Genomic DNA, 15,561 nt, shown 5'->3' on the forward strand with positions numbered 1-15,561 from the left:
AACAATGTGCCCCATTACTTCAAAAAGTTGGTATGCACCTTCATATATACTTAGGTTAATAAATAACTTTAAGTATCAAGCTCTATGTCTCTATTTCTACCTTCCACATCCTTTTCAGGTATGCACTATGACCGTGCTATGAAAATGTGTTCCATGTATTTCATCATTCTGAGAAGAGGGAAATAGTATATAGGTTTACAGCCATATATGGCTAATTTTCTTCATTCATATAAGTTACCTTAGACAGTATGGTACGTCTCCTTTTCAGAAATTTCTTGCATTCAGCAGATATTTTTGTTTAGTTGTAACTGTTTTTTCAGTGGGGCCTAATAATCACTGTTTCTGAAACTGGAAATTTGTTCTTAATCCAACTCTTGTTATGCTTAAGAAATAAAATGTATTTTCTCTCCATCTGTCTCCATTCCCTGCTTCAGTTAGAAATTAAATCTAGCACTTCAAAATGTAAAAACTCCAAAAGCCGTGTTGTAATCCAAAAACTCATTGACTAATTATTGAAATATTTCCCGTGACTTAGTTAAAATTCTTTCTCCTGCTTATTCCTTGTTTGATATTCAAAATGTGTTTAATCTGTAGCTTCTCAAAAGCTTTATCTGAACACCATAAAAGCTGCTTTGATATCAGCTGCTCCTTCTGTTTTGGTTGCTTTTTTTTTTATATTCTGATGCTCAACATTGAAAATATTCATCCAACACTTGACTGTTTTTGGTTTTTGAAAGTTTTGTGGGCAGTTTTTGTTCATATGAGAACTTTTTCTGCATCAAAGAATAACATTTTAATTTCAGTAAATATTAAGGAATTGTCTTATATTTAGAGCTGTATTTGGAAATGTTGGATATCAAAAAAAGAAATAGGTGTGTTATGAATTTCTAATTTAAAATGTATCTTTTTACACTTTGTACCCTTTCATTTTTGCTCAGTGTTACTGATTTATTGCCAGACACCTTCATCCATAATTAATAAGTGTAGTCTGTTTTACAAAAATATTTTCCAAATGTGAGAGTAGTCAGGATATGTATGACTGCTGTTCCACTAAAATTCAGTTTGATCATATCTAAATCAAGCTCCTAAAATTTAAGTTTACATTATTGTTTTAAGCATCATTGTTCCTGCATTTTTAATAGGTTTCTCTTTTCTTACCAAAATCCTTATTTGAGCATGGACATTCTGTTGAATCAGTCTACTGATTTAGGGATATTTTTCAGCTACTACTGAAAAGAGTAAAATTTGATTCTTCTTCAACTAAAGAAGTATGTTAAGCAAAGCACAGGTATGACTTTTTATCTGCCTGGCCCCAGGGAGGTAATTTTTATATCTTAACTGGCTAAATTTCCTGTTTAAGAAGGAATTAGGATCTTTAGTGGGTAAAATAAGGGTTTTTTAAGACTTTCAGATGGAGATTCGGCTCACTAACTGAAATAAATTCTTTTTTGCTCATTGTATGTCACCAAAGCTATTTACTTGAGAGGTAATAAAACAAATGTTGGCAACCAAAATGTCTGCCTTTTCCATCAAGTAACGGGGAAGTTGGTCTTGTTTCTTTCTTGAAATATGGTAATTTTCAAGTGGCTGTGGGGTGGCTGTGTATCCTAGACTGGCTTCAGTGTTAAAAGGATTGAATCTTAAGTTCAGGAGAGTGAGCTTACCAGTAGACCAAAGAGTGTTTAAAGAAAGGAAAATCTCTCTTGTGTTTTTCTCATTGTGACAGAAGCTTAACCAATGTGCAACCAGAAACACAAGGGTCATAATCTGAGAGACACAGCAGGCTGTAGGGACTCTGGCTATTGCCTGGTAGTTGCAGCAGTCATCTTGGGAAGGGACAGAATTGAGCTACTGATTCAAATTTTATGCCACAATTAAGTGTGTGAGAAGCTTTCTATTTCCAGAATCTCCAAAAAACCATTTTTAGCCAGCCTAGCAGAAGCTAATTAGAGTGGGGTTCAGGTGCCCAAAAGTGAGTGTCTTTTTGTAGATATGTGTCTTAGGTGTTTAGGAAGCTCCAGGGAGTCAGAGGATTCTTCAGAGGAACAGATGAAGGTGAAATGTTTGATTCCCTTACCTGTAAGACGTTCACTTTATATGTGTCCAACCTCCCCATACTGACTTCTGAATTCAGCTGAAGCTGAATCTTACCTTTGATTTACTACTTCTAGCAAGTTTTCATGCTAAGTAGTAGTGTAAGTAAGTAAGTAAGTGTAATGGGTTTAAACTTTTGTTTTGAAATGCTAGAAAATTAATTATTCTTTTCCAAAATACTTTTCATCTAGCATTAATAATTCTTGCCAGCCTTTGGATGGTTATGTTATACTTGAAGTTCCTTGTTTGCTTTGAAGTGTTCTGTTTCCATCATGCCTATCAAGCACATTCCTTCTTTAAAAACAGTTTAAAAACAATACTACAGAAGTGTGTAGAATCAGTGTCAGTATTGCAGTATTGCTGGCAGTATTGCATCACTTATCTTTTACACTCTCAGTTCCTTTAATTTGTGTGTTGCTATGTACATTCTGCTGTCTTCAGGAAAGAGTGTTGTCTTTGGAGTGTATGGCAGTAATGCATGTGTAAACCTGTTTGTTTACAATAATAGAAGCAACATTGAATCTGAGATTTTTAAGCCTATTTTATTTTCCTTTATAGAATTTAATAAAACACCTCCCTGAACAAGAGCAATTGAATGCATTGTCCAAGTTCAAGAACGAGTATAACAATTTGTCTGAGCCAGAGCAGTTTGGTGTTGTGGTGAGTTCTGCTTTATTATCAGTGGTTGTTGTTTTGTTTTTTTTTTTTTTTGTCCTTTCTGGAAATACAGTGTTAATATAATATTTATAGAAAAAAACCAAAACAGTTGCTTCTTCCTAAAAGTGAAGGGGTTCCAGAATGGGAGAAGATTACAGGTGCTGCCATTCAAGTGGACTTTTCTTGGACATATCCATGGAGGTGAAAGGCCTGATTATTGAAATATTGCTTCTGGAATGATTTTGGATTCTCTTTGTTTAAACAATTTATTTACATTTGCAAAAGAAACCGAACCAAAACCATAAAAGCTTTGTTATTTTCTGTGGCAAAGTTTCACTGGGAGATACAGAGCTATTTTTGAATTTTTGTAGCTAAAATAGTTTGGCCTTACTTTTGTTTGCATTAAAAAATCTGAACTTTTTAAACTGAGGTTTTCTACACTTACGTTTTTCTTTCTATTCTCCATGTAAATGAGAAGAACATAATGTCATAGTGATCATGTTGACCTATTCTGCCTCCTGCTGCCTGTGTTTTATACCATGTCCTGTAAAGAGTATCCCTAATCACTTTTTCCCTTCCCTCTGGAAAGATACGTTTGTAGTATCTTCCAGGTTGAATTCACAAAGGAAGACTGGAAGTGAAAAAAAGAAAATGCTACTTCGGAGCTGGCAGTTGATGCTTTTTGTGGAAATACAGATTGCATCTAATTTCTCTATAGCTCATAATTCATAGTTGGTAATTACTTCATCCAGACAAACACAGAGTAATGCTAAGTAGTTTCCTGGTGCATAAATCTGTACAAGGCTTTGATTTTTCTTGTCCATTCCTGGAGTTTAAATCTAAGGTGGTTATTGCTAAGATTATCTTATCTGAGGGAATTTCCCATGAGGGAATAATACTTACTCAGTTAGATGGAACTGTCAGTTGATGAGAAGAGCTAGACCAGTAACAGTGTAGGTAGAGTTTTGCTGCATCTGGCCCAACTTTTCTGATAAATTTGTCTTTAAAAGTTGAGGCAATGTGATAACTCAGAAAAATAAAATAAATGGACAAAATGATAAGAGTTCTTATATCTCAAAAATTTCTGGAGCTTATTTTCTGAAGGAACAACCAGATTTCCACTGACTGAAAAGTGCAAGTCCTTGCTTTTCCTGGTTTTCTATACAAAACATTGAAAAACAAAGTCCACAAACAAGACCAAACCCCATTGTCAGGAACAGTTTCTGTCATGTCACAGCTTCTATGCATGTAGTAGAGTGGATTTGAGAGAACAAGCGACAATGTTTATTACATGAAACATTTTTCATTTCTGTTCCAATGGGATAAAATTTGAATAAGTCACTTTTTTCTACTCTGAATATGGAATCCTATCCATTTACTTTCCATCGAAGTTCTTCAAGCTCCATCTGGCTCTCCTGGATCTTTTCTGTTATTGTTGTCCACAGAGCGGGCTGAGAAATTCTTCTCATTTCTTAGGAAGCCACTGTTAATGCTAATGTGAATCTTCACATTATTGATGGTTTTGTTGCTTTTGTTTATTTTTCCTTAAAAATATTGGTTTATGCCTTAATTTCTGCTGTCTGTTTTAAATGGGGAGAATCAAAATTGAATACACAGTGATGCAAGGCTTGAAGTCTTTTAGATGAGTAGTGTTTTATAGTTATGTTTTTTTAGAGAATTAGGAGATTCCATGTTAATTTTCTTTGAAGTTGTGATTAAAGGAACAATTAAACTATTTGACTCCTAAGGAAGAATCTAAATAGTGAATAAATGGCTAATTACTACTTGTGTGATAAATTTTTTTTCATCATGGAAACCCATTATCTTTCAGGCTTTGAATTGAAAGTCAAGATTTGATACTCTGAAACCAACAGTGAGACACTTAGTGAGATATTGGCTAGCAGTGATTGTTACAGTGTTGTATGTTTCAAGAAAAGTCAATTAAGTTTCGTTGCTGGCTTAAAGACCTTGAGAGCATGATTCTAAACAGTTCAGGTTCCCTTCATGAGTGTTGCTTGTGGTTTTGGGGTTTTGTTTGGGGTTTTGTCTTACAGTTGTGAGGGTTTTTTTTTTTAATTGACCCTATGAGTTGCTTTTGTGGTTTCTGCCTTCTCTTTTTTAAGTTATTTATCATTTTTATATTTTCTGTTCATTCAGCAGTAAGTATAAAATAAATCCTTTGTGGCCCTTATCTTCTCTTCCAGACTTTGGGTTTTCTTTAGATAAACTACTTTATTTTCCGCTAGGTTCTTTCTTTCACTTACTCCAGGCCAGTGTCTCAGAGCACAGATATTATCATGTATTACTGTGGAAATTTGTTTTTGGTGTAGAGTTGTGGGGTTTTTTTGGGGGTGGGAGGGGGACAGGGAGGGGCTTGTACAGATTCATTAACTATTTCATGACAATTACATTAATTCTGTTCATCTTACTAAAAATTTAGTTTGCTATTTTTACCTTAATTTGATGTTATATTGAATGTTGTATTTTCTTGCTCAAATTCATGGGGTATTTCAAATTCATTATGAAGTTTTCATCAAGCTTGTGCTTGATGAAACATATATACTCAATTGCATCTTGTTTTGCCATAGTTCTTGTTTTGTACTTGGTTTTACTTACTGCAATCAACTTCCTCCAAAACTTCTTAAAAACTTCCTTAACCTTCATATTGTTTTCTTGGTAATTTCATTGGTTACCACAGAATCACAGAATATTCTCAGTTGGAAGGGATCCACAAGGATCGTTGAGTCCAGCTCTTAAGGGCATAGCCCTTACAGGGATCAAACTCACAACCTTGTCTTTACTAGCACCATGCTGAATCTTGAATAAAACTTGATAATGGTGAAGATTATCTTTGTGCAATATGAAACCCACTGGAGATGAATGAGGTTTCATCTAGATGTTCATCTTGGTAACTGTTGAGAGAGGCTGTATTTTGGAGGTTTTTACTTTTTTTTACCTGGTTCTTTCTTCAATGGACAGTATAAATATTTTGTTGCTTTAGGACTTTTAGCAGTGTTGATTTGTTTTGCAGGTAGTTCTTTCCTACTAAGAAAAAGGTACTGTTTTAGAGAGTATTTTTCCTAATTTTTGGTGTAGTGTCTGTCATCATATCAAAGAAATGTTTAAGGAGTAGATAATTTAGTAAATATTAATCTAATTTATTTTCAGTGAAGTTGATATAATAACTACTAGTTAGATTTATTGATCATGATTGATACTTTGAGTGCAGGAATCTGTTTAATGGATTTTTACTGAACTATTACCATACCACTGGTTAATATCTTATTTATAAGGAAGTTGGGCACAAGCATCTTCTAGCTGTTCAGAACTTGAATTGTTCTGAATTCTCGTAGAATTCCATTCTATGATTTGAGGTACACTTGTTTATTTACAGTGGCTGTAATTCTTTGTGTTGTAAGATAGTCATAGACTATTTCAAATTTATTATGTGGTTTGATATCCATAAATGCAATTCCATTTAAGAAATCACAGTTTTGATGCTCTTTATCAGGGATCCTGTGCCTCTAGGTCTGACATTTCAGGGCATTTATCGAGGCACAGAGGTGCATGGCAATGTTTAGTCCCATATCAGATGGTTCCACATCTTTGCTGCACCTCCCCTCCCCTCAGTGTCCTGTAACTGTAGTTCCCCAACTTTACAGCACCACACATCTCCCTCTCCTCCCTCTCTTGTCCTTAGCACAGCAGTGCTAAGGCTTCAGGCCTACTCATGCCAACATATTTTAACTGTTTGTTGCACTAGGAACCATTCCAAAAAGTTGTTCTGAATTGATAATGCTGCATGCATATAGCAGAATCCAGTAGTAAATTCCAGCATGAGACAACTGGAACAGGTTGCCCAGGGAATGTGGATGTCCCATCCCTGGAAATTTTCAAAGCTAGGTTGAATGAAGCTCAGAGCAGCCTGGTCTGGTGGAAGGTGTCCCTATCTATGGCAGGGGAGTTGGAACTAGATGATTTTTAAGATTCTTTCCAACACAAAAAAATTCTAGGACTTTATGTAGCCTCATCAGTGCCTGTAATCCTTAGGGTATAAAATGGTCCTGGTCCATATTAAATTTATTATGTGGTTTGAAATCTATAAATGTGATTCCATTCAAGAAATCAAAGTTTTGATGTTGTTTATAAACACTTCTAATGTAAAAAGTTTTTAATGCTTGACAGGATGCTATTAGTAGACATTTGACCTCAGGTGTATGCAAGTGTACTAGCATTCTTACATATGAGAATACTGTCTCAAGAGCCACATGTGATAGCTCCTGCTGTCTTTCTTTTCTTGTAATCTGAGACATTCAGAAAGATGTTCCCATATTGTCTGGTAGTGAAAAAAAAGGAAACAGATTTTTCCTTGATCACTTATATTTGCTCAAAGATAAAATTGAGAGAATTACAAAATATTGTTTCAGAAATAATTAATGTTCAGACCTTGTGAGATTCACTGACAGCTAACCCAAATAGAATTTGGCAAGCAATCCTCATGTGGCTTCACAGCTTGTTCACTGATGGATGTGTTTTTAATGAGTTCGTACCAAAGGAAAAGATTTCACTAGAGTAAATTGAAGATTAGAGTGAGGCCTGATGAAGGCTAGTTTGTCTTAAATAATTCAGCAGACACTTAAATTGATCAATTCCATATTCAGCTGATAGTTTCACCTGTATGTTCTCGTTGAGGATAACTCGAAATGTATTAATGTTTTTTCACTGTTGTCTGGAAAATATCATACTATCACTGTTTCTGCAGAAGCGTACTCTGCCTTTCATAAGACTTGATGCTTGGACAGAGCCATACCTAGTGACATTTCAGTCTGTTTAAAATTCTGAAGTGCTGATGTGCATCTGGGCTGTGAGATATTTTGATTGTGTTAATTTCTAGCTGCAAACCTTATCTTCTGTGTCTTCTAGACGTCATGTGTATCTGCTGCTCTGTCTTGTCAGTGTTCTTTATCAGTATTTCCAGCCTTTACAGGAGTGTTGCCAAAAATTAACTTTCTCTTATGTGTCATCTGTGAGAGTTAAAAAAATCTTTATGACAAATTGCAGTCAAGTTACCTATGCTGTTGCGAAGGAGAACATCCTTAACTCCTGTCATGTTGATGTTTTTCAAACCTTGAACCTAGGTAAGGGCAGAGAGCAAGGCTCCAGAAATACCTTCTGAAAATGGCCATCATGAATGATCTGCAATAATCTGACTGTTTGCAATTGCCATTGGATTGGCTTGTATTAATTCCTTTGTGATGCCATATTACAGATGAGTGCTCCTGTAAATGCTTCGGTAGAAGCAGACCTTACTCTTATCTCTTGTTTAGTTCTGGTAGAACCATTTTGTGTAGTTAATCTAAAGAACAATTTTAAAAAAATTGTCTTACTGCCTGATATTAATTCAGATGGCTAAGTGGGTGTTTGTTATTTGTTCTAGCCCACACACAGGCTATCTCAGTTCTCTTCTTGGCAGATATTGCTGCAGCTTCAGAGCAGGAATGTTATTTCTCTGAAGGGTCCTCATCTTTTGCTTCCAGCCATTCACTTTGCACATTCTATCAAGAGCCTGTCCTGGATCCGATTTGATGTTTTTCTTCACTAGTAATGTAAGCAACCCTCTAATGGTCATGTCATGCATTACATATCATAAGGAAAACACTTCTGTGTTTAGTAGGGACTATGATCCTGCCATTTTAACTCAGCAAACTCAAGGATTTCTTGGAATTTAGCCACCTAAATTGAGTTAGGTATCCAATGACTGTCTAGTGTAGGGCAGCTGTGCTGAAAGAACCATGAGGCTGATCACTACTTATTAAATCTCTAGAGCCTGAAATTAATATGCAGATATTTCACCTTTCCAGCTTCAGACATTAGAGTCCAGTGGATCTCCAGGTGCTGTAGGATTTCCTTTCCCTGTGATCATTTTGTAGAGCTGAGAAACTTTCTCCAAGTCATGCAAACTGTCATCTACAGCATTCACTTATGTGACATATCAGACTGTTTTTGCCACAGATTAACTGTGGTTCCAAATACACCAAATAACCATATGGATAAAAATTCCCCTGTCATTACTGAATTCGCTATTGACAGGGCTACAGAAGCTGTACAGTGGAGTGTTTTTTCCTTAGCAGTACTGTCATGATCATAGACACATATCTTCCTTCTGAGAAAATTAACTGGGACACACCTTGTTGGGTCAGTAGAGAAGATGATACAAATGGTTGGAGGCCTGAACTTTTTTGAAGTGGGTCATGTCTGTCACATCAAAGACATCAAAATCAGCTGCTAACTATGTAACATCACATTCCACTTCTATGTGGGAATTGCTATGATGGTTCAACCATTATGGGAAGTACTGAACGTGCTGTCATGATTTTGAGACATTCTCATCCAGACCTTGATCATTCGTCTTCATGACCTCTGTTTTGGGATATTCCATATAGTAGACTTTTCATTAGGAGGTGGATTCCTAGTAGTAGCCAGACAGAAAATGAAGCATTTATTTTAAAGTCAGGCTTACCAGATTTTTTGATGTGGAATACAGTTACACCTGATTTACTTTCAGAAACTTTTCTCTATTTGGTTTGATGCTATAATATTTGGGTTTAAATTCCTCAATGACATCTGCCCTTGACTTCTGGTGTTAATTTATTTATTCTTGCTACCTGGATGAATTAGAGGTTTTACAGAGGATTTTACCTATATTAAGCTCTTGACTTGGTTTCCCACGAGGAAACCTTTTCAGTCTAATAGCATCTGCTCCATATGTGTCTTTTAATGAAAATAGCCTTTCAGACATCTGTTAGGCCAGCTAAAAATAGAAGAATTTTGGAAATTTGGACCTTCCCCTTCTTGGAAGTTTTGTTTTTAGGAAAATATCATTGTCTGGTTTCAACTTGGAGAAACAAAAGCGGTCTGCATTTCATACTGATCGAGATGTCAGTACATCAAATTGTATTTTTTGGATAAGACAAAAGAAAAGGGCTACTTTCTTTTCACAGAACTTACCTTCCTGTGAATTTCAGCCTGAAGATTGTAAGCTCAGCTTATTTTGACAGCTGTGTTGTAGCCCCCATTGGCAATTCTGAGATGCTCACTGACCTTGCTGGGCCATCTTTGTTGAACATAATGCAATCCAAAACAGTACCAGGGATTTTCTGCACTGTGAATCAGTGCACTGTCATCCACAAGACAAGAGAAGGCTGCCTGTGTGCAGCTAGGAGGTAATTGATAGGTGTTGTCCCCATGTCACTTATGATACACTGCCTTCTATTCTGCTCTGAATATCCTTTAGGAAAATATTTGATTTGCAAGAAACTTACTTAGTGGTTCAAGCTGTTTATAATTCAGGCTGGAGAAGCAGAGTAACAGGATATGCTCTCTATCAATGCTAATAAGGCTGAAAAGTCATTAGTTCAATTGTTGGCATGTATACATATATATATATATATGTGGGTATGTATATATATATATATGTTAATATGTGTACTCAATTTCTCTTAAGTAATTTTAATTTTGTGTTGGCAGTTCTTGACTTTATTATTATTTCCTTGAGGAAAAAGAGTATATCAAAGGTGAAGAAAGACGTACTATTTCCACTATACATAAAAACATTTCAACAAAAATACTGATTTTTGTCACGAATTGACTTCCCATAGTGTGAAATAATGTTTGATCTTTCCAGAATGCTGCTGGTTTTCACTAAGATTTAGGCATGTTGGCTGTCCTTTTCAAATTGAGCAGGATGTTCTTTTATCTTCTTTAAATGTGATAAAATATCTGTTAAGGTATCAGTCCTTCCCTATTTGATTTTTTTTCCTGTTTTTCAAGTGCCTGGGTTTAAAGATAAGTGTCATTTTTACCTCTGCACTCTTAGGAGTTCACTGATGCTGCAGAGGTGAAAGCCATACATTATCCACAGGGAATGGTGTTCCAGTTTGCTCTCTTTAGTCAGCTTGGCTTTAACTGTTATTTTACCTTTTCGATGAGACATTTTCAGGTGGTCTGACAGCCTTAGCACCGGTACTCCTTTTAAAGAAGGTATGAAACTGATGTGCTTGCAGTGTTTTTTTTCTATGAGCTTTTGACAGGAATGAAACCCCTTCAGTGATCAAAATGTAGTGTCAGTGGAACTTCTGAGATGCTTTCCTTTACTTGACATCAACAGAAAAAGATAGTGAGAGTACACATATATCAGATTGCACATTCTTGTAGTTGCCTTGTGATTTATGCTGTATTTGAGAGGAGAACCTGTCTTTGCTGTTGGATGTGAGATCTGTGAGAGCTGCTACTGGGTATCTCAACTCATAAGTCAGTTCCCATTTGGACTTGCTTGTAGAGAAACTCTTTTTGTGGACTATTACTTAAAAAGTAGCACAATTCATTACCTGTGCACTGAGTTCTCTGACATGTATAGGTTTCTAATTCAACTTCCTGTTTTAGTTATTTGGATTGTTTTCGGAATTCCACTATCAAAACTGACATAAACTTATGTCCTTATACTCTGATTATTAAAAAAAAAAGGGGTATTAACATAAGATGGTGAGCATTGCAAGACTTAGATTCTTAGCACCTCTTGTGGTAGGGTGTATGGATTTTACAGTTTAAATATAACTGTGAACTACATGTCACAAAAAAAGCCATATGTTACTAAGGGAACTCTTCTCAATTATTGACTTAGCAAACAGGTGAGGAAATAATACCAACAACATGCATTGTGCATGGATTTCAGAGCATTTTCAACAACAACAATAATACTAGTAATAGCAATAATAACAATCCCAGTGGCATTTCTGTTGTGTTTCTGGCATGTGTTCCTGTTTCTAATTTTTAAGATTACATATTTCTGCATTCAGCTTTAAGAATTGCATACTTATGTACTGGACATCTGAATTTCTTGTAGTTCAAGTGGTTCTGATGAAAACTTTGCACCTTTTATACAGATGTGCATGCTCATGTTTGTGCAACACATCTCTGTGGTCCAAAGTACATGAATATTTCAGTTTTGAGGATCTGCCTGTCTGAAAAGCCAAGCATCAACAAGTGATAGATCTTCTGGTGATTCAGTAGTATCTTGAATTCAATACCATTTAAAATCAATGCACCTTACAGTGAATTTTTGTAGTTTCTATGGTTTAATATTAATGATCATCTCTATTGCACCCTGAGTATGGTATTAAATACTAAAAATCTGGATAATTTCAATGGAATGTTGTGAGGTTTTTTTTCCTAGTCTAGTCCCAATTTTTTTTCTGGCTAACTTTAGGACAAAACTTATGACTAAAAACATGTTCTCAAGATGCTGAGAAGTAGTAGTAGTACATATACAAATTTAGCAAGATAATTGAGGAAAAGGAGTTAATAGTGATTCTTCCTGACAGAAATTGTAGAATGAATTTATGACACTTGCTTCTGTCCACTACCTTAACATTCTTTTATGTAGTTATTCTTAAATTAGGTATAAAGTTGTTGGAGTACTATCTTAATTTCATGTGGAATTCAGTTATTTCTGTTTCTATTTTGCTGTGAAATGCCCTGTTCAAATTCAAGTGCCGTTATCCTTATTTATCCATTCTTAAATAAGAATTTTACCACACTTATTGGATGCTATTTGATGTAGTATAAGAACAGAATATCTGCCTACAGTTGGTACTGAGTTAATAATGTTCAAAGTGTACATTTTAAGTGTTTTACTTGACGACCAGCCTGGAGGCAGTCAGTCAACTAAAGTACAACAGTTGATTTTCAACCTAGTTTAATCTGAAAGACATCCTGATTGTGTGATCTGCTCTATGATGAAAACCAAAGTATGGTTAGTGGAAATTATTTCTTATTTTACATCAAGATTTTTTACCTGAAGTAAAATCCAAATGGTGTGTTTACTTCAATGAGACATCATCATGTGGCTGCACAGCTATGCAGGCATTTCTGATTTTATTTTCTTCTACTGTCACAGTAAAACCAATAAAATAGATTGTAAATTCCATCTTCTTCTGCCTCTATATCAAACCCTTTGGATGAGACAGCCTTCAGTTTCACTTTACACTGAAAATGGATAGAGTGTCACCATTGTCCTTTACACTGAGTCTCTGGGGATAATCAGTGCCATATGACTTATGAATGCTGCACTGTCAGAGGAATTTTCACATTGGTAGACTTGATCTGTGTTGAGAAATAGTCTGTAAAACCCTTAGGTATCACTGTGGTTTGGAGGGGGATATGTCCAATTTAAAGGCAAAAGTTTAAGGCCATTATATGAAGCCTACTGCTTTGTAGGAGAAGTGCCAATATTATTGCTTCTTTCTTGCATCGAGAAGTACTGATGGCGGGAAACAATGTGTTCCTTATTAAGAAAAAAAAGTAAAAACTTAGTTTAAGGTTTTGGGAATTGTAAAGAAATTATTGTCTTGAAACTTGCCTTGAAAAGAAGAGGACAAGTATGAGGAAGGAGATCTTATGGAATTCATGAAATTGATGAGAAAACAGGGATAGGGAAAAAGAAGATAGGCAGCTCATTGAATAATGTTTTAGTGTTCCTTGTGTGGATGTAGTAAACAATGTGCAAAGTACGTCTGGAGTGAGAATTCGGTGACCTAGTTTATAAGAAGGTCAAAATTTCTGCTGAAAATACATGATCAGTAAGCCATAGAAAAAGCCAAGTCTTTTGTATATGATCAACAGAAGCTGTTTTCCTGGAAGCATTCAGCTGCAACTAATGAATTGTATTAGGTTAGTATACAGGAGTGTAGGGGGTATGAATATTGGTATATATTAGTGTATACTGTATTGAGTGTTTCAAAGATTTTTTCAAAACTGTTATTTTCCTGCAAGTTTATCATAGGCTCTTATTGACGTCAGCTTTCAAATATTTGCACCAGAAAATGAGATTTGTCTTGTTTTGGTACATCCAGAGTTATACAAAATTTGTGAACTACTTTCATTCCTTTGCAACTACTGGGTCATAAACTTGGATTAGTTTTATAGGATTTGGTATATGAGTTGACAGATGTGATATATGATGACACTTTATCTTTTATTGCTTACACATACTAGTTATTTGGAAAGGATGGGGGCAGTTCCTATTAACCACAAGATGGGATTTCAGTTGCTTACCCAAGTGTCTCTCATTCATTCATTTATTTGCTATCAGTTATAGCAGATATATTGCTTCTTCAAGCCTGTCACACCAATAAATCATTTCAGAGCGTATGCATTTGTACAGTGCCAAAGTGTACCATGAATTTTAAAGGAAATCTTCTATTTTTCTTTTCAATCAGATGAGCAACGTGAAGAGACTACGGCCACGGCTCAGTGCTATTCTTTTTAAGCTTCAGTTTGAGGAGCAGGTGAACAACATCAAACCTGACATCATGGCTGTCAGTGCTGCCTGTGAAGAGATAAAGAAGAGTAAAAGCTTTAGCAAGCTACTGGAACTAGTATTGTTAATGGGAAACTACATGAATGCAGGTTCTCGGAATGCACAGACCTTTGGATATAATCTCAGCTCGCTATGTAAAGTGAGTTTTGAAATGTCCATATACTGCATAAATACTCTAGTTTTGATGTTTTTCCTGCAGTTAATTATTTGCTTACTATTTTTTTCCTTATTATTTGCATTAGTTGATAGTTTGAAAAGTACAGTTGATCTATGAATAGTCATCTTAAAACTGGCTTGCATTTAATCACTTTTAAGTGATTTTATTTTGAGGGAATAATAAAAAACCTAAACTAAATAAGGTTGTGTAAGGATCCAATCACTGTGATCATAGTAGTTTTGTAATTTTAACATGTCTGAGCACTTCTAAGACATCTATTACATTTTAGTATGTTTTAATACTGTTATGTTTTCTTTTGGACATGAATTTACTCCTTATGTGATTCTCTTATGTTGTTCAGTTTCATCAGTTTCTTGCTTCTTCTGTTTTTTCTTAAATTTTCACTCTTTCAACTTTTGTATAAGGTATATACAAGAAAATGTCTATACTTTTCTGGGTGTTAATTTATAATCCATTCTAAGGCTAGCTACCTTTCCCATATTTAGTGTTGTTGTTTTTTTCCTATGCTCCCTGGGAGATTGCTGAATAATCTTCAGAGTGCACATGTAGTTCTTACAAGGAAGGAATTATTTGAAACTTTGTATGTACTCTTTGTCTTTCTGTTTCTTTATCTTTTTGCACAAGAGAAAACACAATATGTTAACTTCTACGTTCATGAAACTGATCATCTTTATTCTGCCATATTTCAGAAGAATTCTTTCACTGAGTGCTGAATGTGATACCTATGACATAAATATTCATAAAGAATAAGTTACATTCTTTCCCTAGTCTAAAGTAAGCATTAAGTATGAGTCATCCACCTGGAGTTAATACACTGTAGATGAAGTGATTGAGTTAAAAAGACAACTTGCTGAGGAACATATTCAGAAGGAAGATACTAAAGGTTCTTTATCCTTTAGGTGCATTTACTTAAGTATGATTTTACAAGAATCTGTCCTATGTCTTGTTATATTCTCTGTATTTTTAATGCACAAGACAAAAATATATTATGAAAAGAATAAGAGCAGGATCAAAAGTCAATTTATCTTGGAGAAATAATTTATTAAGATCTAGAATATGAAGATTTGGAAGATAACCATGGAGTACTAGATATAGGAGAGGGAATTGATGTATCTAGATAATGAAAGTATGGAATGAATGACTGTATTAGTTCTTCTACATCAGAGAACAGCCATGAGTAGTCTCAGGAGATACAATATTGATATGCTAATACTCAATCATCCATTAATTATTGATGTATTAAATTATATGCATG

At 35.1% G+C, this 15,561-nt stretch overlaps 1 protein-coding gene across 1 annotated transcript in view; it reads left to right on the forward strand.

Moving 5' to 3' along the window:
• DIAPH3 (diaphanous related formin 3) overlaps window positions 1-15,561 on the forward strand; it is a 213,683-nt gene that overhangs the window by 91,264 nt on the left and 106,858 nt on the right. The window contains exons 20-21 of the mRNA XM_036393070.2: window positions 2,653-2,754; window positions 14,028-14,267. Coding sequence (XP_036248963.1) covers window positions 2,653-2,754; window positions 14,028-14,267 — 342 coding nt within the window. The remainder of the gene's footprint in view (window positions 1-2,652; window positions 2,755-14,027; window positions 14,268-15,561) is intronic.

This window comes from Molothrus ater, chromosome 2, assembly GCF_012460135.2.
Source record: "Molothrus ater isolate BHLD 08-10-18 breed brown headed cowbird chromosome 2, BPBGC_Mater_1.1, whole genome shotgun sequence".
NCBI lineage: Eukaryota > Metazoa > Chordata > Aves > Passeriformes > Icteridae > Molothrus > Molothrus ater.